The sequence below is a fragment of the Athalia rosae genome, chromosome 4, assembly GCF_917208135.1.
Source record: "Athalia rosae chromosome 4, iyAthRosa1.1, whole genome shotgun sequence".
NCBI classification, from domain to species: Eukaryota; Metazoa; Arthropoda; class Insecta; order Hymenoptera; family Athaliidae; genus Athalia; species Athalia rosae.
Genome location: NC_064029.1, coordinates 12,805,494 through 12,826,056, shown reverse-complemented (window position 1 = coordinate 12,826,056; position 20,563 = coordinate 12,805,494). Strand labels below are relative to the sequence as shown.

The 20,563-nt window shown below is 45.8% G+C and overlaps 1 protein-coding gene across 16 annotated transcripts in view; it reads left to right on the top strand.

The window, feature by feature from the left end:
• Positions 1-20,563, top strand: part of LOC105691160 (gamma-aminobutyric acid receptor subunit beta) — a 90,899-nt gene that overhangs the window by 10,144 nt on the left and 60,192 nt on the right. For 3 of the 16 annotated variants that reach the window (XM_020855368.3, XM_048654872.1, XM_012409466.4), the window contains exon 1: positions 5,074-6,592. The exons of 1 other annotated variant lie outside the window; for it this stretch is intronic. In XM_020855368.3, coding sequence (XP_020711027.1) covers positions 6,498-6,592 — 95 coding nt within the window. In that variant the 5' untranslated portion in view covers positions 5,074-6,497. Of the gene's footprint in view, positions 1-5,068; positions 6,593-20,563 lie in introns of those variants that run through there. 12 more of the 16 variants (XM_020855362.3, XM_020855359.3, XM_020855363.3 and 9 more) reach the window with 7 other exon arrangements.

The window sequence follows — 20,563 nt, the reverse complement described above, 5'->3', positions numbered from 1 at the left end:
GCGTACATGTAGCCGAGTTCCTAATAAGCTCCTGCAGGTTACCGCGATGCGCGGCGGAAAAATTTCTGGCCAGAAGCCAGGCCTGTTGAGTGCCACGCCCTGAGGGAAAAGGAATTGTTGGAGACGACGAAGCCAAGATTCGGGGCAGGTGCCAATCGGGGAACCGGCTCCTGTATCATACCCCTTGAACCATATCTGTTCCTTCCACCTATCCCGCTATATCCGTCGGAGCCTGTTGCTTCCCTTTAACTAGCGGTGCAGGAGCAAGGGAATCGAATCATGCAGATTAAACAAATAAAGAAGGGAAGAAAAGTCGATGAGAAGAGGGTAGATATAATTTCACCGCTTCTTTGAGGCGATGCGCACATCGGGGTGGACCGGAATTCGGTTTTTCTTTCTTTTTTTTTTTTTTTTTGTTTCCTTTTTCTCTCTCTCTTTTTTTTTTTTTTTTTTCTTTTTGTTCGTTTCTTTGAAGTTTCACTTGCGTGCAGTCGGTTGCAAAAAGTGCCAAGTCTGGCGGAATGTACAAACTTGCGCGGTGAAAAGCTCGGTCGGGGTGGATGCGAGTTGAGACGAGATTTTTCAAAGTCCGTACCTCCTTTCAATCCTCAAAAGATCTCGATCCCTCTCCGGAATAACGGAGCCGGTGTACCGGGGCATTTCGATTTTCGGTTACAGGTGGTCCCTCCTATGAAATAATCCGTAGTTTCGAAATCATCGGTGAAACCGATTATTTTTCTTCTTTTCTCTCTCCATCCCGGACACGGCCGTTGTTGCGTCGCGGGTTTCCGGCGTTAAGTTTTGCCGGCTAGAGGTGGGAACGCGAAAAGCCGCGTCACGACGCGCTACGGAGAAATAAGTAGGAAAGCTCCTGCAACGGGAAGAGACGCACCCCTCACCGGCGGCGTCACCCTCGTCTTCTTCGGCTGAGAACCGCCACCCTCGTCAACCCTTCCAGTCCCGGGGGACCCTCGAGCGTCCCTCAAGTCCCGCGCAACTCGCCCGGATTCCTTCATTTGCTTCTTATTCCGCGTTCGTCCTTATTTGTCCGTAGTTTTAACTCGCTCAAAGCCACCGAACTTTGTAACCCAGCTGGTTCCCCCGATCTTCCCGTTCCACTTGTACCTACACCCGTCTATACCTACCGTGCTTACTTATTTTCCGTAACGTCGTTCTCTTTTTTTGTTTTTTTTTTTTTTTTGTTTTTTTTCTCTTTACCGCGTGTCGCCAACTTCAACTTTAACTTATTGTTAGACTTGGACGCCCGGAGCGCCGCGGTTTGTTGAGTTGTTAACGCCGCAGGGCTGGAACAAAGTTTAAAATCCGATATCTTAGACAAAATAGTTATTCCGGACGACCGATTTATCTTGTACAGGCCGCAATTAAAGCGTTCAATTTTTAGTGCTCCCTTGAAATTTGCTTCTAAGCTTTTCAGGCACCGAATCACTTCCGTTTTATTTACGATCCACCGCTAGGCGAGAAATCATGGCGAAATTCGAGAAGTTTTTTCTCGAGAAGCCGCTTCGTCTATTTTCCTAGATTCCGTCGTTGAAATTTTATTCAGATAAAAAAACAAAAAAAACGAAGGAATCGAAGTCTCGGGGAACGGAGGGTTCGGATACTCGAATAACGAGCTATATAAAGTATACAATTTTACACAGTGTTCGCGTGATTTGACGTCGCGTAGACGTTATAAACCGGTGCATGGTATAAGTCGATCGAACGGTAGTTACGTAGTATAACGTACATGCGGTAAAGGTTACATAGAGTTCCGAAGATCGATTTCACCTCTCGTACCTGGTGCCGATTTTAATCCTGTAAAATATGATCGCCCCGCGAATTCCGTTCCTCTGCAATATTCTCAATCAAACCGAATCACGTAGCGCGCAGCCAGGGCGTATAAATATTTTTACCTCCGAAACATCCACCCCGATTCGAACTTTCTCTCCGATCCCCCGGACACTAGCGGGGAGCGACTCCCCGAATGATTCGACACCTGAAAACTTGAGGACATAATTCTTCCCCAGATACGTCCGTCGTGCCTCGCACACGAGTCTGCGGTCGCGGCGCTTCCGTGACCTTCTTGCCTCTGTAGGGTTGAGATGGTGTAATTAGGGATCCTACAACCACCCTCTCAACCCACAACCCGAAAAAAAAAAACTCCCCAAACCGAAGCCAGCCATTCCAGCTGCCGTGGTCAACGCCGGGCCTCCATATTTTTCCTTTTAATTTCTTCTTTTCGTTGTTCGCTCGAAGGACGAGCGACGAGATTCCGGCGCGAATGTTCTCCGGTCCAAAGGTACGAGACGCGGTATGAACGTGCAATTTTACTCGTTAATCGTATCCGCCGGTGTTCGCAAACGAAATTCGGGATGCGTGCCAAAATGTTTTGCGTTGCGCCCGGAATTTTTCTTTCTCTTTTCCGAAAGTATTCACGAGTCAAAACACCGTTCCATGACGATGACAAATGGTAGATTGCGCAGACTACAAAGAGTGAATGCAAAGAGAAAACGAGAAAAAAAAAAAAAAAAAAAACATGACGGGGGAGGAAAAAGAAGGGATGCAGTCGAATGTTTTTCCTAAATCTTTATTCATGCCATATACATAAACGTTCGTAAAAGCTTAATAAATTCTTTTGTGTAATTTGCGAACAAAGGATTGAATTCGCGAAATTTTCGCCCCCTTCCCCCCCCCCCCCCCCCCCCTCCCCCCCCCCCCCGCCGCCCCGATATTTCTTGCGATGGGAACGCCGCGTATATCGATAATGAAAATATTTGAATCGGTAAATAGAAGCTGCGCCGCGGCGAGGGTAGAGTTTCCGCGCTTCAAGTAGCTGACTGCCACAAAGCACTTGAAGCATCTCCGCAGCATCCACAACAGCTGGACCAAAACTCACTGCTGCCGCGCCGCTGCCTCTCTTTACCGGTTTCAGTTTAGAGCGCGTTGTGCGCGCGACCAGCTCCCAAGATCAATAGACGAATCTCAGGCCATCCCAGGCGAGAGGCTCACCTGAATGATCTGAAGCGCTTGCGCGAAATTTAACGCGTGTACGGATCATGCGTGCGTACGCGTCGTGTTGAGGGAAAATGCGTTTCCCATATCCAGCTGCCTCTTGTGTTATATCTATATGTATGTTACATCGAAATACACGAACGAAGGAAACCGAACGAAGGGAAAATCATCCTCGAATTCCTCCTTTGGACACGGGGATCCGATAAAAAAAAAAAGAAAAAAATAGAAAAAAAAGAAAAAAAAAAGAAGAAGAAGTCTTACATAAATCCTTTTTTTCATATGTACCTCGAAAAATCGCTGATGCATCTTTCGTCGGGTCTGTAGCAACGTTGCAATTTCTCTACAGATTTGAGGGGTAATTTTATCGTCAATAGGATGAAAATTATTGGCGATAAAAAAGCGTCTCGATCATTTAAAGCATTTGTGGTGAAATAGAAGGCGGAATCCTCCGTTTCTCCTACTGGGTTACATCCTTGAAATTCAAACTATCGACGAACTCCGCGCAAAGATTCTGATGAAATTATACCGGGACGAAAACTCTTTCCGGATTCGTATTGTCGAATCAATTCCGAATTTACTGTAACAATTCCGTTATGAGAAATAATTAATGCAATGCGTACCAACGCGCTCCTTTTAAAAAATCGCGTTCTTTTTTAACGCATATTATACTTGGCGCGAGAGCGTACCGAGTCGCTTGAACTTGTCATTCGATGAACGACGGCGACGCTTCCGAGCCGATGGAAAGAAAAAAACAAATTGCACAAATCCACGAATGTATGATACGAATGTCATCGATCGATTTCACTTTTGATTGAAACATTTTATTTACATTGTTATGTTTTTTTTTTTTTTTTTTTTCATTTTAATCATGTACGGGACAGGGCGTGTTTCCGATCGAACCACGCCTGACGAAATAAAATTACCGCGACATCCCTTTAATACGTAATTTTTTTATTCCGTTGAAAATAAGCGATAATTTTTTGGTCAATCAAAATTTATAACTCGGCGATCGTTCGGATGCATAGTTTTCTGAACACTTCCTCAACCGCGCCTCACTTACTCTCGAACGTACGTATGTACGATAAACTAGACGTACGCCGGAGATAAAAGGGATGGGATAGAAGAGTCAACAACGCGGACGAAAAAAACACGTTAAATACTGCAGGATAAAAAAAGCTGGTGATAAAAAAAAAAAGAAGAAAAAACTCAAAAAAGAAGAAAGAAAAGAACTAGAAAAAGAAAGTTCGACTAGTTTTGATCGTTTCAGGATTCGCACGGTTAAATATACACCTCTCGGTTAGCGGAGAGGAAGAGCGGAAAGAAGCTGCAACGGAGGTGAAAGAAAAGAGAAGGGAAAGGAAAGCAGCGGTGGGGGATGAGGGTGCGAAAGGAGTTCCTCGATGGTTTACGGGGCTTAAAGAGTAGGAGGCGTATGAGAGAAGGAGTCGCGGGGGTGTAAAAATAAGAGGAAGAGGCCGGTACGGGTAGCTGGGTATACTGCACATAGCTTTGGATATTTATGTACACACGTATACCTATGTGTAAATATTATATATATATGTGTGTACACACCGAATAAGAAGAAGGGCAACGCCGAGGAATAAGGAGGAGGAGCTATTAATGTATGGTCGCTGGTTCGATTGTGCGAGTTCACAGAGAGCGGGCGAGAGGGGGAGGGAGAGGAGGAGGGAGAGGGGGGAGGGGGAGGGTTGAAAGAGGGTTGAAAGAGGGTACACATAGCCACTCTGTGAAAGTGTGCGTGGGGCGGTGTGCCACCGTTGTAGGGACTCCGCCGGTGCAGGGCGCGGAGCGACACAGCAGCAGCAGCAGCAGCAGCAGCAGCAGAAGAAGAAGAAGAAGAAGAAGAAGCAGCAGCAGCGGCAGCAGGGTGCTTCTATGCCTGCCATGCCCGTTGGGTCGTTCGTTCGCTAGGCTGCCTTCCACCAGCTATCAGGGTTGCACGCGCGAGAGTGGGAGATTCTCGGGGGTTGAGGTCTCGGGGTTCGGGGGTTCGGGGGTTCGGGGGTTGGGGGTTGAGGGTTGTGCCGCGAAAGAGAGGGTAGCGCCTGCGCCCGGGCTCGACCGGGACCCCTGCCCGAGGAGCGCCACTCCCGAGCGCGACGTAGCTCGGGTGCGAGCGTCCGGACGATGTCCAGTGAAAGGATCAAAGAACAGAGGAGCAACCGGAGTACCGGCGGCCCCCTGCAGGCGCTCGCCTTATAGGAGAGGAGGACGAGGGCCTAGGAGGCCCGGAATATATAAAATTAAAAATAAAGAGAAAGGCCAAAAATACCGGTGAGTGGCACGAGAAGAGGTCCCCGAGGAAGATATCGAGGACGAGGAGGAGGAGGAGGAGGCGGAGGAGGTGGAGGTGGAGGTGGAGGTAGTGTGCAGGAAGAGCTGGGGGATAAGGATAGCGAGGGCCAGGCCAGGATAGGACAGGCCCGACCCGACCCGGCCCGCTTCGAGGATCTTCCAAGGATCAACGAGGGCCGCAAATCGTCGTAGCACCGAAGAGAAGAACAAAAAAAAAACGAGAAACAACTCATCGTCGGAACCCCGCCTCTGGTTAAAAAGAAGAAAAATAATAATAATAATAATAATAATAACAATAGTAATAACAATAGTAATAGTAATAGTAATAATAAACATAGTAATAATAATAACAATAATAATAACAATAATAATACCAGTTATAATAATAATAATAATAATAATAACAATAACCAGGGACCACAGAGGAATACAAGGGATACGTCGACCTCTACGCGCGGAGCATCGTAACTACGGCGATTACAACGTTCTTAAACGGAAAACTGAGGAGGAATCAAAATCAAAAGGGAAAAAGAAGAAAAAGAAAAAAGAAAGAATGAGAAAAACCAAGAACAATCATTTATTTATTACCATGAGTAAAAGAACAAAAAAACTAACCGAATAAGGATCAACGGTATGTAAGTGGCGGTGTTGGAGGAGAATAAATAAAAACAAGTTCAAATTTTCAAGCTTCGTTGATTGATGAGAAATGAGGAGGATCGGATATATCAGCGTTGTTGCATATAAATTCATAACCGAATCGTCAGATTATAAATTAACAAATAATTAAAATCAGTGATAAATCAACGAGACTTCGAAGTGTGTGATAGTGTCTGTCTGTCTGTCTGTCTGTCGCGCAGTGGCTGCAGTATATATATACATATATATATATATATATATGATAAATAATAATAATAGTAGTAATGATAATATTAACGATACTCGATAATAATTATTATAGCTGTCGAGTGTACGATAGATAAAGTCCGTTTATTCGAAGACGTACTGCGCGAAGAAAAGAAACAAAAGAATTCACGATTGATTTATCGATAGATAAAAGGTATATCGATCAATATATAACGAATAAAACGTTACGAATAAAAACAAAAAACGAAAAACAAAAAAAAAAAAAAACATCAAAAAGCGTAAGGAAACTTACAACAGAGGAGAGGATGCGGTCGCACGCAGCATCCTGGAGCATAGCGCTCCTCGCGGCAACCGTTACCTTATTGCCAGCTACGTATCGCCTTCCTTTCGCCCATGCAGCGTGAGTAAAAATTTGACAAAATTTATCTATCTACCTATAATTCGTGTGTCGTCGTAATTTCTCGTCGAAGAAAATGGGGTGAGACGCTTTCGAGGCGTCAAAATATGAGAACGTAACGAAACGAGTGAATTCAACGAGATTCTCGCGGGGACGCAATAACGCGAATCGAGGGTGTGACTACTGCGCGGATCATCCCGGGAAAAAATATTTCACGCTGCGATTTCGTACCAAGATGAGAATTCCCGTTCGCCCCGATCCGATTGCTCTCTTGGGTGGATCGATGGAAAATTGTCGAATTTATTCACCAGTAGGTTTAAGTTTTTGATTAAAAATTAACAGACTTGAATTGGAATCATCCCACTCGCCCCTTTGTTCGACAATATCGTGGTACCGCAGACAAAACTCTTTCGCCTCCCATAATTACACCAAAGGTTGGCGAGTGAGATTCGAACCTTTCGTCGGAAATTTTTGTCCCCAGCGCAATAATTTTTGCGAATATCGCAGTTTGTCGAAGTTCGTCACTAGCGTGCGGTATTCAGCCAGCTTTCGATAATCCGGGATTACCATTATCGCAACGATTCAATTCCTTTGGTTTTTCCAACACCTCTGAAACGCCGTAGAAATTCAATTTTTTATTAACCGTGCGGAGAAAGAATCTCGTGAGATCGATCGCTAAAACCTGTACCAGCTTATACGTCGTACTCATATGCCCGTGGCGTACCTACGCAGCATCCATTTATAGGTATACCGCGTAGCGCGGGGTGTATTCTTTTCTTTTTTTTTTTTTACTTATTCATTCAAATTTCACCTACATATAGACATCGATCGATGGAACACTTTTCTTCGTTGGCAGCCAATAATTTTTATCACGTTTATTTTTACTGACCGATACGAAAAAGAAAGAATAACAATAAAATCAGAAATTGGAATATTCGAGTGCTCGGCGAAATATATTCTCGAGTAGGCTTTATTTTTCAACGACAAAATTTATACCACTCCGCTAATCAACCCGCCCTACCTCCCTCCCTCCCTCCCTCCCTCCCTGCGCTTTATACAACCGGAATTCAAAATCTTTATCGCTCACTCATTTTCTCGAAAGAAAGAAAAGAAGGAAGAAAGTTTCAAAGCGATGTTTCAAAAGTACGCTCTCTAGGTATACATATTAAATTCTCATTGAAAATTCATCGAATCAGTTACTTGAAACAACTCCCCCCGTCTCTTCCACTCGGTCTCGATAAATATAGATATATCGTGAGAAAATATTTCGTAATGAATTTAAAAAAAAAAAAAGCAATCAATTTATAAATACGAATACAAGTAGCCCAAACGTCGTTATACGCTCTCAAAATCTTGGCAAATATTTGATCGGCAATTTTTCGACGCCACGTTTGTAGGAATGCACGATTATTTTTCTTTACAACACGAATACACTAGAAATAATATTTTCATTTTATCGGAAAAAAAAACTGAATTCGATAAGTGAGCCTCGATAATTTAGGAATCGATCAATTACGCTAATTAATTGTAACAATGATATCATATCGGTTATTTTATTATAATGAAAAACCTACTTCGGTTTATGTGCAGTGAAATCCTTGAACCAAGAATGGTTGTTTGGAACGTAAAACAAGTACCTACGGAAAGAGAACACGTTGATCCGTATTATTAATTATTGCGATCGATTCTAAAATATATATAACTCCGGTGTACGTCTAAGATTATATGCGGATGATACAGTGGAAGCGGCACGGTGTACGTACATAACTTATGCCGGTGCAGATGGATGTGTGCATATCACATATGGTATCAATAGGGAATCCTATGTAAGTGTAGCTGCAGACGAGAAGGATTACAATTCGAATACAACGACGAGATGGGATCGAACAAACCCTGTTACCTTCAGACTTTTAATCACCCCGCACCACGTCCCATACGGTCACGTATACTTAATTGCGCGTAACGCGATCACCGCCTCGACTCATGTATTTTCCCTTAATTGTGTTTTACTACTATTTTTAGTTTTTTATTATTCATTTATTCCATGTATTTTCCAACTGAAGACCGAATCAGGGGGGGCCAAATGGACATCGAACGCACAATTTTCGAACGATTCGTCTTCTCCGACCGAGATACGGGTACAATTGTTTCTCCCCTATTGGCCGATTCAAAAAACTTCGGAACACCAAACGCGAAATAAATGCCGAAGAATATAGATCGAGATTATTACCGTCCATCCGACGAAGAGAGCCCTTTGAAATGTTATTTTTAAATGACGCGCGAGAGATGTATATATATATATATATTCGATAAAACTGAAAAGTGTTTATACAATATAAATATTTGTCTATTTATGAAATATCCATAATTCGGTGGCGCGCACTTGTGACGCTCAACGTGAACGGGTTTCTACTTGGCCTCTGTCATCATCATCCCCGAGGCCCGGCGTGTTTCCATCTCTTGCACCACCTCGGTACCCTCTTGGCCGCCGTGAACCTCCAAGTGCCAACCACGAACCCTGTAGTGTGGTATCAGTGATCGTGGTAGGACCCTCGAGGCAGAGGGTACTCCCGACGTGGCAGAGCTCCAACTGCTCCTCCTCTTTCCCTCTTCCCCTCTTTACATCTTTCTATCTTCCTCTCTCGCTCTCTCTCTCTCTTCCTCTTCTTCCTCCTCATCCGGAGTCGCGATCATCTCCGTCACCGAACGGCGTACAGACACCCCCTAGGCCGACCCAACCTGACGTAACGTAACCCTCACCTAACCGCGCCCCGACTCTCCGCGCCAGCGGCGCTCGGCTCCTCGTGGCACCCCTCGGATACAACTTTCCACCTCGGCCACCCCGGGCCATTTCTCGTCAACGTGCCACTCCCAGCATCCCAATTCCTAGACTTATACGGGAACAATGCCACGCATCGAAACAACCGAACAACCGAACAACCGTAACCCGTGCAGAATCAAAATCACGATCGCGGCCGAGCGTTCGACGTTTACTACCCCGCTTCGTAGCGATCGAGCGACGTTCTTTCTCCTATTCCCTCTTTCCCGATTCCCTCCTCTTCGTGTTTCCGCGGCAGCAAGAAAATTTTGAATCGGTTTAAACGCGACGCGACGAGTGCGGGACGCGGATCACCGTCGTTACGTCCGCGGTTACCCGAATCGATGCCGATGAACGCAACTTTTATTGCGCAATTAGTCGGAGGATCGAAAGATGCCGATTAATGTTACGAAATTAAGTTCAAGTTCGACGGGGTGTTGTGTATCGTTGTTTTTTTGACGTGTGACGGTGATTTCACTAGGCGCGGTATACAGATCCCCACCGCGATAGACGAAATCTTTTAATTAAATTATTGCAGCCAGCGAGGGAATTTAATTGAGTTGTATCGATCCGTGACATCGACAACGAAAAAAAAACAAAAAAAACAAAAAAAAAAAAAAGACGACGGGCTTTCTATGAAGGCTGTTTTGAATATACACACTATGCATACAGATGATGCGTTATACGTCATACGTATCGACTGGAGCGTAGAATCGACGCTCGCTGCGAAAAAGTTGAAATTTCCCTCTGTCTTTTTTCTTATTTCCTTTCGTTTTGTCACGCGATCGGATAACCGATGGAACAAGAAAAAAAAGGACTTTCGGGGGAAATCGCAGCTAAAAAACAAAACGGAAGAGATAAATCGTTCCAGATTGTGATCCGGGCATCTACAATTTGAGTACAAATCAGAGGCGGTGAAAATGCACCGTTCGTCTATACGTATATGTGTGTATGTGTATAGTGCGAGCTCGTTTATAACTAGGAGCGATCGAACCAACTGAGGTAATTATGGTCGGACTATTAAAGCTGCGATCATTTGAACCACGGAGCGAATTCCAGATACAGATAATAGAGAGAATAACTACGTATAGTATAATCGCACCCGAACCAGTCACGTGTTTTCCGAATTCGGCTGGACATAATATAACGATAATAATTGCAATTGTAACGCTAGCTTTATACGGATATAATGAAGAGAATGATCGACGAATAACTTCAAAGCACAGCCCGCTATGCGCAATCGACGCCAAAATTCAATATCGTACCCAATCGCTCCGTAATGCTCCAACTGATCCAGAAAAGCTCAAAGTCATTTCACCGGGGTGGAGGGAAGGGGGGGGGGGGGGGGGGGGGGAGAAATTATTAGAATTACACGCGGCTCGATAGAAAAAGTGCAGCGTCTACCGCGAATTGATTCGCGAGCAAGGATTGAATTAAATTCGATCGACCTTCGCCGTATTCCCGGCAAATCATAGCTACCCTAATCTATGTCAAGAACGGACATGGCAAGTGGATACATCGATCTGTAATTTGGCTGTAGACTAGGTATAACTGACACGGCGTTTCCACGTTTACGTAATACGGCGAACGAGCGATACCTCCGCGGAACGGATATTCGCGAATCGAACGACGTAAAAATTTGGCGAGTTCGAAAGAACCGGAGGCACGTCAGGGGTGATCCGAAAATCGCGTTCGACTCGGAAGGTCGATGAAAATTCGGTCGCCACTAACGATAAGCGTCCGCCTAACGTCTGGACAAAATCGCGAAAACGCGAGCTGCAGGTTGTAAGCAAAAGTAGAATCGATTTAAAATAACCATCCTCATGTCGCGTATGTTAGCCGGGCTTCTCACCCACCACCGCGTATCGGTCTCTCTTTGCCGTTGTACCACCGCCGCCGCTGCTGCCGCCGTCACCGGCGCGTATGGATTTTCGCCCTGATGGCTTCACATGTTTCACGCTAATTGAAAAACCGGGAATTCCAACTGCTGAATTGGAAGCTGTTTTCAGAGGATTAAAAAAGGCTGTTAAAATGTGACGATAAAAATAAAACGCGAAAACACGTGAACGAAAGAAAAAAAAAAAATCAACTGCAAATAGAAATGGATTGACGCGGAAAACGACGCGATACGTTGAGCGAACGATTGCAGGGAAAAAAATCAAGAACCTCCCCTGTACGATGTAATGTAGTTGGAAAAAATTGTCGTACCCTAATCGGCGGGCTCGTCGATCGTTTTTCTTTTTTTTTATTTTTTTTTTTTTCCATTCTATTCGATTCTCGGCTCTTTCCGAATTCATGACAATATTTACAGGTATTCGTACATCGGGTGAAGTACTTCGATACTATCGGGGTAAAAAATAATATCGATCGCGCTGTTCAAGCGACGCGAGTATGGCAAAATAACGTAACGACGCAAAGTCTGGACAACATGCAATGGAATACTTTTCTTCTTATACGCCGAATACAGGTATATATTTACACCTGAAGTTACGTACACGTATATCTACCTGGCATCGAATAATACGCTAGCTTTTAAAACGTGTGCCAGCGTCTCTTATCAACAACGTGGCATCGATAATAGTCTCGCACGTGAATTCCCGTTCCAAAGAAATACGTAGCTATACCTATACTCCGTACACGTAAAACGGGGCAGAAGCTGGCGACTTATATTCCACGTACGTATGATTAAATATAAATTGCATACGCCGCATAATGATTCCATAACGATCACGAACTATCGTATAAAACTTTCATTACACAGAGGGGGGAATAATCTATTCAACTTGACCACCCTCGAATATTTTCACAAGTTTTAATCAACTCGCGAGTAGCCTTATTCATAGGCGTACGTACGGTTTCGCAGGAAGCACGGTTATCGGTTATAAAAAGCCCTGCCGTAGTTTGGTGCAGGTTGCGTCTCACGGTTGACGAAAGTGAGCCCAAAAGCAAAATGAATAAGGGAAAATGTGGTACAGATGTGGGAGCGGGGTAGTCGGGTGAGGAAGGGTTACGGGGATGAAGCCGAGAGGGTGGAGAGAGAGAGATATCGCTGGCAGGTGCCGGATATTACCGTTATACCGAAGACTATTCGATTTACAAGTAAATGAAGATCCATCCGCTAACCAACTTTCATTCCCCCGTCGACGTCGTCCTGCACTCGGCGAAACGAACGGGGGTATGTGGCGAGGACTCACGTTCCCTTGCACCGTACAGTTCCTACAACGTGTACGACGAGTTATCGAACTCCTGCAACGCTAACAAAGACCGATGCAGGGGTATTATATTTTATTCTTCCAAGAAAGTAATCGCCACGCGGTAATCGCACTATCGCTTCTTGAATTTTTTTTCTCGAGAAATACGTCTATCGATCGTTATAAACTAAAATTACGTTTGAATTAAAGCGATAATTTCAACGCCCACCCCTTGGTGAGGTTCGTTTAATTGCGCGCCCCATCGAGTCGTCGTCGTCGTCGTCGTCGTCGTCGTCGCCGCAATCCCGGAACTCTTAGTTGCGCTCTTTTAACGACGCGGATAGAAAGGATTTAGGTTTTTGCTGACAATGAAACCGACATCAGGTATAACCCGGCATTTTATTTTCAGGGCGAATAATCATTCCAAGTAGTGAGGTGGATTCTTTCTTTCGAAATTTTTTTTTTTTTTTCTCTTCTTTACCCTCCTCCTTTTCTCTAATTTTTATTGTATTAATCCCTGCGGACTATCGCCGGTAATATTCCGAGCTCTGTAAATTTTTTTCATTTCCACTCCAACTCGAGAAATCAATTCCACGCAAGGATCGAAAAAAAAAAAAAACGATTCTCGACACATGAAGTTCTAGCTGGACAAAAAGTCGGGCAAAAACTACTCGGCGATCGCTCGAAAAGATGCTCGTGTTACTTCGAGAAAAACAATTTTCACTAAATTGTTGATATTGTTTTTTTTTCTAACAAAAATCGCAAATTAGCAGATCGGTTGTAAAACAGAAGAGAAAACTGAGCTAGCATAGGAATGAAACAATATCAGTCTCGCTTGCGTCATTGACAACTTCTAGGTTCTAATGACAGAACGAGATATGTAAAGGGAGTTAAGTGAACTGCACCAACAGCAGCGAGGTCTGGAGTAAAGTTTCGAGTCGTTACTAATTACGTAATTGTTTCCGAGTACCTCGGTAGGTACTACGCGGGATGATAAGCGATCCCCCAACATGAGGAAGGTTTTAGAATTCGTATAATCCTCGATGTGAGTACTGTTTCCAATTTTATCTGCGCACCCCGCGAAACGGAACGAAACGAAACGAAACAAATATTATACACATTCAGATTCGTTGTAAAATAATTTTCACACCTGCCGTATCACGAGCGGGGTGAAAGGTAGTTGGGCGAGTTCTTTTCTTCGTTGGAAAACAAACGAATCGAGGAAAAATACGAACGTGCGTAAGAATGAGAAGCGTAAAAATAAAGATGAAAAAAAAAAGAGTGTTTAAAAATGGATCGCCGTTTTGAGAAATTTCGAGGCTTAAAAGCGGCGCTTTAACTAACGCAGTAAGGCGCCGTTTGGAGAGGTTGGTTCCCTTACACACCGTGCGCTGAAGGAACCCTCGACGACTTGAAAGAAAAAGTTTAATTGAAAGGGTCGAATATAAGCAACAGCTGCTGTTACGTAGCAATTGACTCGGTGCGATGTTGAAAAATTACCGAAATACCACCTCCTCACTCCCGTCGCACCGCCCCCGCAATTTTTTGAAAACACAGAAAAGAGAATCGAAAAACACCCTTTACAGGCGTTGACAGTGTCGAAATTTCACGCATAAAAGGAAGGAAGACCAGATACGGTAGAAAATTTTATTGCGCGAGCGCTTTTACAATTTTTGGAAATTCATTCCATGCATCGTAATAAAGTATTTGAGATATTTATTTTCGTTTCACCGTTGTACCGAATATTTTTTTCAAAATTTTGTTTCGCGTCGCTTCTTTCGTTACGTATCGTTCGAGAGTCCCGTGTTCCGCAGTGTTTCAATTTTCGAGAAATACGCCCTTCCGGCGTTCCTCCCTCGCCGAGTTTCGATATCATCTCGATGTCAATCCTATGCATAGCTACGAACTTTGGGTCGTAGATATCCTTATTATACATAGATGTACGTACGTAACCTATAGTACACGAGTATATAAGATATGGAAATGCAGTGGAAACGTGCTTCGCGTATAACGACGTACGGTACGTCATCTATAAAACTTGACTCTGCAGCAGAGGGAAAGAGAAAGTATAGTCGAGCCGGTATAAAGAACTAGCGACGATCGTAAGCGCGCTTAAGAGGGCTTTTCCATCCCTCTCCCCCCCCCCCTTTCGCCCCTTCGAATTCCTCCCGCTCTCTCCCCCCCCCCCCCCTCCCTCCCTCCCTCTCGCCCCTCGCTCCCGGTGGTCGCCGACGTTCGCCCTAGGAGGTGGTGAGCATGTAACTTGCTAATGAAAACCCCGCTTCGAGGCTTCCAAAGGCGCGTGTCCCGAATAGGAGATGAGTTTGCTATTCGCTTATAACCCCCTAACCCCTCCCCCCCGTACCCCCCGTACCCCCCGGTGCTCTGGATGTCGCCATTCACCATCAACATTCCTATCGAGAGAACCACCTACCTCCCTCTCCCCGCTGCACGCTCCGAGATCAATGGTAAATTTTGAGAAAAAAAAATCGGCGAGCCCACCGATAAGAAAATGTTGAAACGAGAGCTGATCGCGCAACGAGGAATAAAAATAGCCGTCGACTCTCATTTGCCGAGAATATATTGACTTATATTCTCGGTAGTTATATACCGACCGCCGCCGGAGTAATTAATACCTGCTTAACTTTTGTGTATTTTAGACGATTGATTGCGGAATTGAGAATGAATCCGTGGAACTTTAGTTATTAAGGGAAAAGTTTATCTCGACCGCGGAAGATTACAGCGGTAGCAACGATTATATATAGATATGGTTTATAAACGGCGACCGTGCGGTATACCGTGAAGTTCCCTCTTTTAAATTGACATTTGCTAACCGTCAGTTTGGAGATGGCTTATATTTCGATCGACCGAATATACGACTCGGTTACTAATTCTTCCGATTCGCTCCGTGCCGTTCACTCCCCCCTCCCGTAGAAATTCGATTCCATCGCTCGTAATTGCAGATTGGCCAAAATCCGATCGCGTCCTTGTTCCTCGTGTTTCCCTCGATCCCGCACTCCGATCCGGATATCTCGTCACCCGTTAACGCGAACGGAAAAACGAAAAACCTCGAATCCGGATCGCGTATACGTAGGGAAAAATGTAATCGCCGGTGACGAAAGGTGCGTGTCGCGTGTGCGTGTATAATTATAGGTAAAAATTGCGAGAATATCTGCGCGCCGAGCCTTCGGCCATCGAAGGCAGATGGTGTTCCTGCGCTCGGCGAACGGAGGGCGGGTCGCAGGGGTTAACTGGGCAATTGGGTGTCGCGTGCCAAGCATTGATTTTATGCGTGCACGCAGGCCTGGTGTAACCTAACATCACCTCACCTCACCTCGAACCGGCAACCCCTGCTATCCCTATTCCGTCCTGCCTTACCCTGCGGGACACCTTCGCTCCCCCGCCCGGCTCCGCAGGTATTCCAGGAAAATATCGTTCGGACGCGATATATAAGGTGGAGGACTCCGGATGAATTCGCGAGTGGTATGAACCGCGTCGATTATTCATCGTCGCGCGCTCGGTATTAATTCATATTACGCAAATGAATCGATCGAGTGAAAGAATAAAGGAATTGTCGTCGCGGCTGCAAAAATTGCAAGAATTTTTTCGTTGCAGTTGCGAATACCGCAAGAAGATAACGCTCGTGCACGCAATCGCGTCCTTTGACCTTGACCAATTGCATTACGGGTATATCGGAGAACCGCAGCGCGCTGGTCATAAATACGTGAAATCGTGCACACGTATAATTATTTATACCACCCACCGTTCGATGTAGCCTTGCAACGGCGTAACGCGAGGTATCCGCCTCGTACGAGGATGATATGACTAATTTCTTTTGCGAAAGGAAGAAATTCAGCTTGTTCGAGAGTACGAAAATATAACGGGGGTCTCGGACGGCCGCCCGGCGGGAGACTTTGAGTTTGACGTGTTGCTAGTTCGAGGCGATGTGCAAGTGCAGTAGTAGCGGCGGCGGCGGCATGTAACGGTGGGGAGGGGGGGGGTACGTGGGGCGCAGAGAAGGGTGTAGCTATAATAAGCGAGGGTTGCAGTGCCGCGGCCGGGGGCCAAGCGGCGGGAAGGATTCGCGTGCAGCCTTGACATGGCCCAGGAAATCAATGGGACCTCCAACAAACGCGAACTCGGGAGGGCGTCCGCCGATGCTGCGGCCTGGGGGGTCTTGTCGGTGTTGCGGAGGTGCGCTCCGTAACTGTAACACTCCTCTCCCTTCGGTGTGTATAAACGTAACGTTGGCGTTCCGCCTTTCCGAGTGTTCGCAAGTTCGTACACGACGTTACACTCGACCAACACACGTCAGTCCCTCTCCGTCTAACCCGGACTCGTCTTCCTCCTCCAGCGGCGCGACGTCGACGAGCGCACTTCGGCATGTCGCGGTCGGACGTTTCGCGATTTCACGGATCGAGCCGAGATTTCCGTGCTTGGCGTGTTCCTCGATTTCAAACGAATAGCAGAAGCAGCGGCAGCACCGCCACCGCCGCCGCCGCCGCACTCACCAACACCGACAACGGCGAACACCGACTCTCGCCAGCCCGGCTATGATAATACCCACGTAGACTCGGATCACGGCATAAAACTCTTTTACGTGGATTAACCTCCAGCCTGGATAAACAATCGATCCGAAACCTCCGCAGCTTTGCACATCGGTATCCTACGTGCCCCGTTGCTACTCCCCTCGATTTACTCGCGATTTCGTTCCACTTTGTTCGCGTGTACCCGATACGAAAAAACTGTATTTCGGTCGCTGACGATCCAACGAGTCGGAAATTTCGAGCAATGCGCGATTATCGAGGTTCGCCGATCAACGAAGCTCGGAGACCCCCGCTGAGAGATGCGCCGATTTTTTCCGATTCGAGGTTCACGCGCGTCGATAATACCCGTTCGCAATCGATAATCGCTCTCGACGACTCGGTTATTTTATTTGAGAAAATCTCCGGCGAGTGACGTCTCGACGTTCGTAGAGAAAAGACGTCACGGAGCACCGGATTGCAAACGAATGGCAGGATAGATGAAAAAGTTTCGCGCGACTAGGTAATTCGATTGTATAGAAAAATGAGCCAACTAGATTCTACCTTCCATCAATTCCATATCCATAGCGGAATGGCGTGTCTTTGAAATAGTTTGAATGAGAATCGTTTAAGTTGGAATTGAATATCAGGCATTGATTTCCCGAGCTTCGTGCTTTAAAAATCAATAGCGACGTTAGTTTCATCGAAATGTAACAACTATGCGCTAGAAATTACCGCTATTCACTTTACGCTCGAACGTCTAGTAGGAGAAAATATTGTTGGATTCTACCTCTCAACTTGTCTGTAGTTCTGGAAAAGTTTAGCTGTCCAATCAATCCTTCAAGTTCCCTTGATTCGCGGGAGAGAAAAAAAAAAAAAGAAGAAAATCACGCAGCGGCGAGGCGAAAGGTCTTGCAATTCCGGTGCTTCGCGAGTGCACGCAATGAGATTGGGCTCCTCCGACGAAAACGACCAGACCCTCCGGTCCGTCGCAGTGGCTCTCGTTACCACGTTTTTTTTTTTCAATACACACGAGCCCGCGATTACAAACCTTTGCGAAAGGATTTATTCGCCCAAGGTAAATGCAGCGGCGGCGGCGGCGACGGCGGCGGCAGCGGCGGCAGCGGCGGCAGCGGCAGCTCCTCTTGAAATCGCGACCGACGGACAGGGTCGTATAGACAGGGTCGACAAATACATTCAACTAGCTAGTACGTGTATATAAACCATCTAAAGCCTTGACACGCGACCAGGGTTACCAATCAATTCAAACACAAGCAACCGACTCTCACGCCTCCGGCTACAGCAACACATTATTATGCATTATATATCGCACATTTTCTAAACTCGACCCAAGAAGCTACCGGGGCTGTACGAGCAGCTACTTGGCGATCTCCACTTCCATCGTCGTATCGGAAGCGGGAGAGCGTAATCCACATAGCGGAACGCTAAGAAGTGGTTGTTACTTTTCAGGAATATCCTTGGCAACTCGCGCACACCGCGAAATATACGCCGCCGCCGCCGCCGCCGCCGCCGTACGCGATCGCGAGATCGGGTGCGGAGGTGGGAAACCGGCTGTTCAATCCCGATCAAATTTTATACCCGAACCACTTCCGAGATCCCGGCAATATTTTTCGAAGGCATATTCTCACGATTACCCACACTGCGAGAGAACCTTTTCGAAAATCCTGCGCATCGAAAGGGCGCGGTTTACTGCCGTCCTACTTTTACGATATTACCGCCCCTTTGCTCCCCTCGCCTCTTCCCTCTTCCACCTTCGTTCTTGCCCCAGCTGAGACGTATCGGGGATTTTTTTTCTCCACGCGATCCTCGATCTCCAGCCGCACGAGTTTCAAATTCTCCGCGACCGAATCTGATCTTTTTTTCCTCGTTCCTAGGTACGCGCGCGTTATCTCGAAGGGCGGAGTAGCGAATCGGAAGACCTTATTACTCTCGGGGATCGATCGAGAGCCGGAAGAACGTTTGATACTTTTTTTCGGCTCATTAGTCGCACGACACGGTAGCGCTGCTTTGACGGGTAATTCGCTGTAAGAGGCTTTTGTGCAATCGTCCGATCTTCCGCGCCGCCGTCTGTCTTTTGCATCCCGTATAGGAATATTTATGCACGGTACCTACAACCGTCGAATCACCGTGCGAGTATCGAGTGTTAAAAATTCGAATCGCGCCCAGAGAAGAAATGTTAACGAATTCTCGAATCGTCTTGGACGAATTTTCGAACGGCTGTACGCTAGCGAATCGCCAATACATTTTTTCTCCAACTAACACGCCAACAGTTTTTTTTTTTTTTTCTCTCTCTCTCCACATTCGACCAATTCTTATCGATTTCCGGTATGTGACTTGGGGAAAAAGAAAAGCTCTCAAAATATTGCCATACCCCGGGTATATCCTGGCGCGCTATGTTATGCAAATATATAGACACAATGTACATATGTAATATCTGTGCTCGAATAAGTTTTGCAAGCAGGTTATATACGTACCTGTATAATACGTGTGATAATGTAGACTATGCTTACCACTGTATAGCATTTTACCCGACGTATATCTGCATATGTATAGCGTGAGTGGTTAGATACACGGTAACACAGAAAGGACGGCAGGTGACATACCTCTAGCTATAGTGATAGTTATTCATGGCGAGTGTAATAAAAGAGCTTTCTGGGTCGCATTAAGGTAATGTGTTTGTGTCGTGGGCTGGTTGCGAGTCAACCGACATCGTCGTCGGTTGCTTGATTCGCGAGCGACTTGAGCGCGTTTATATGCCTCTCAAAAATACATTTATACACAACGTGTACATACACCCGGTATGTACGTACCGTACCGTACGTTCGTTCGTTCGTTATACCCGCACACAAACGAGCCAAAGAAACGCCGCATGATTTTACAAATCCATCGGCGGCTGATTGTGAGGGTGAAAAAAAATTCACCCGACAATTGCGCGGTGAAAAAGCGGCGCACACGGACACACCGAAATAGGGTGCTCGGCGGACGCACCCTAATTATCATATCGTATACGTTGAAGATGCGAATAGATTGCGCTTTCATATTTCACAGGTATATTATTCGTAATACCGCTAAGTAGGCATTCATGGAAACGCCTCGACGCAGGCGCGCCGTTTCGATAACATGTCGCGGCAGTCGGAATGCCGTAGTTAATTATATCACTGCCGTTAGCGCATTAGCACGCAGGTTCGTACTCCCTTTTTTCTTCTTTTTTTTTTTTTTTTTTCCAACCCTTTGTTTTCAACCATTTCATTCTTCTCCCCCATTTTTTGGTTTCTTTTTTTTTCTTTCTTTCTTTCCTTCTCTCTATCTTACTCCACTTCCTCCCTTTGGTTCTATTTCGCTTTTCATTTCCCCATGTGTTTTTTTTTTTTTTTTTTTGCGTTCCTCGCACACGGTACGGAGCGCGGAACATGTAATAACG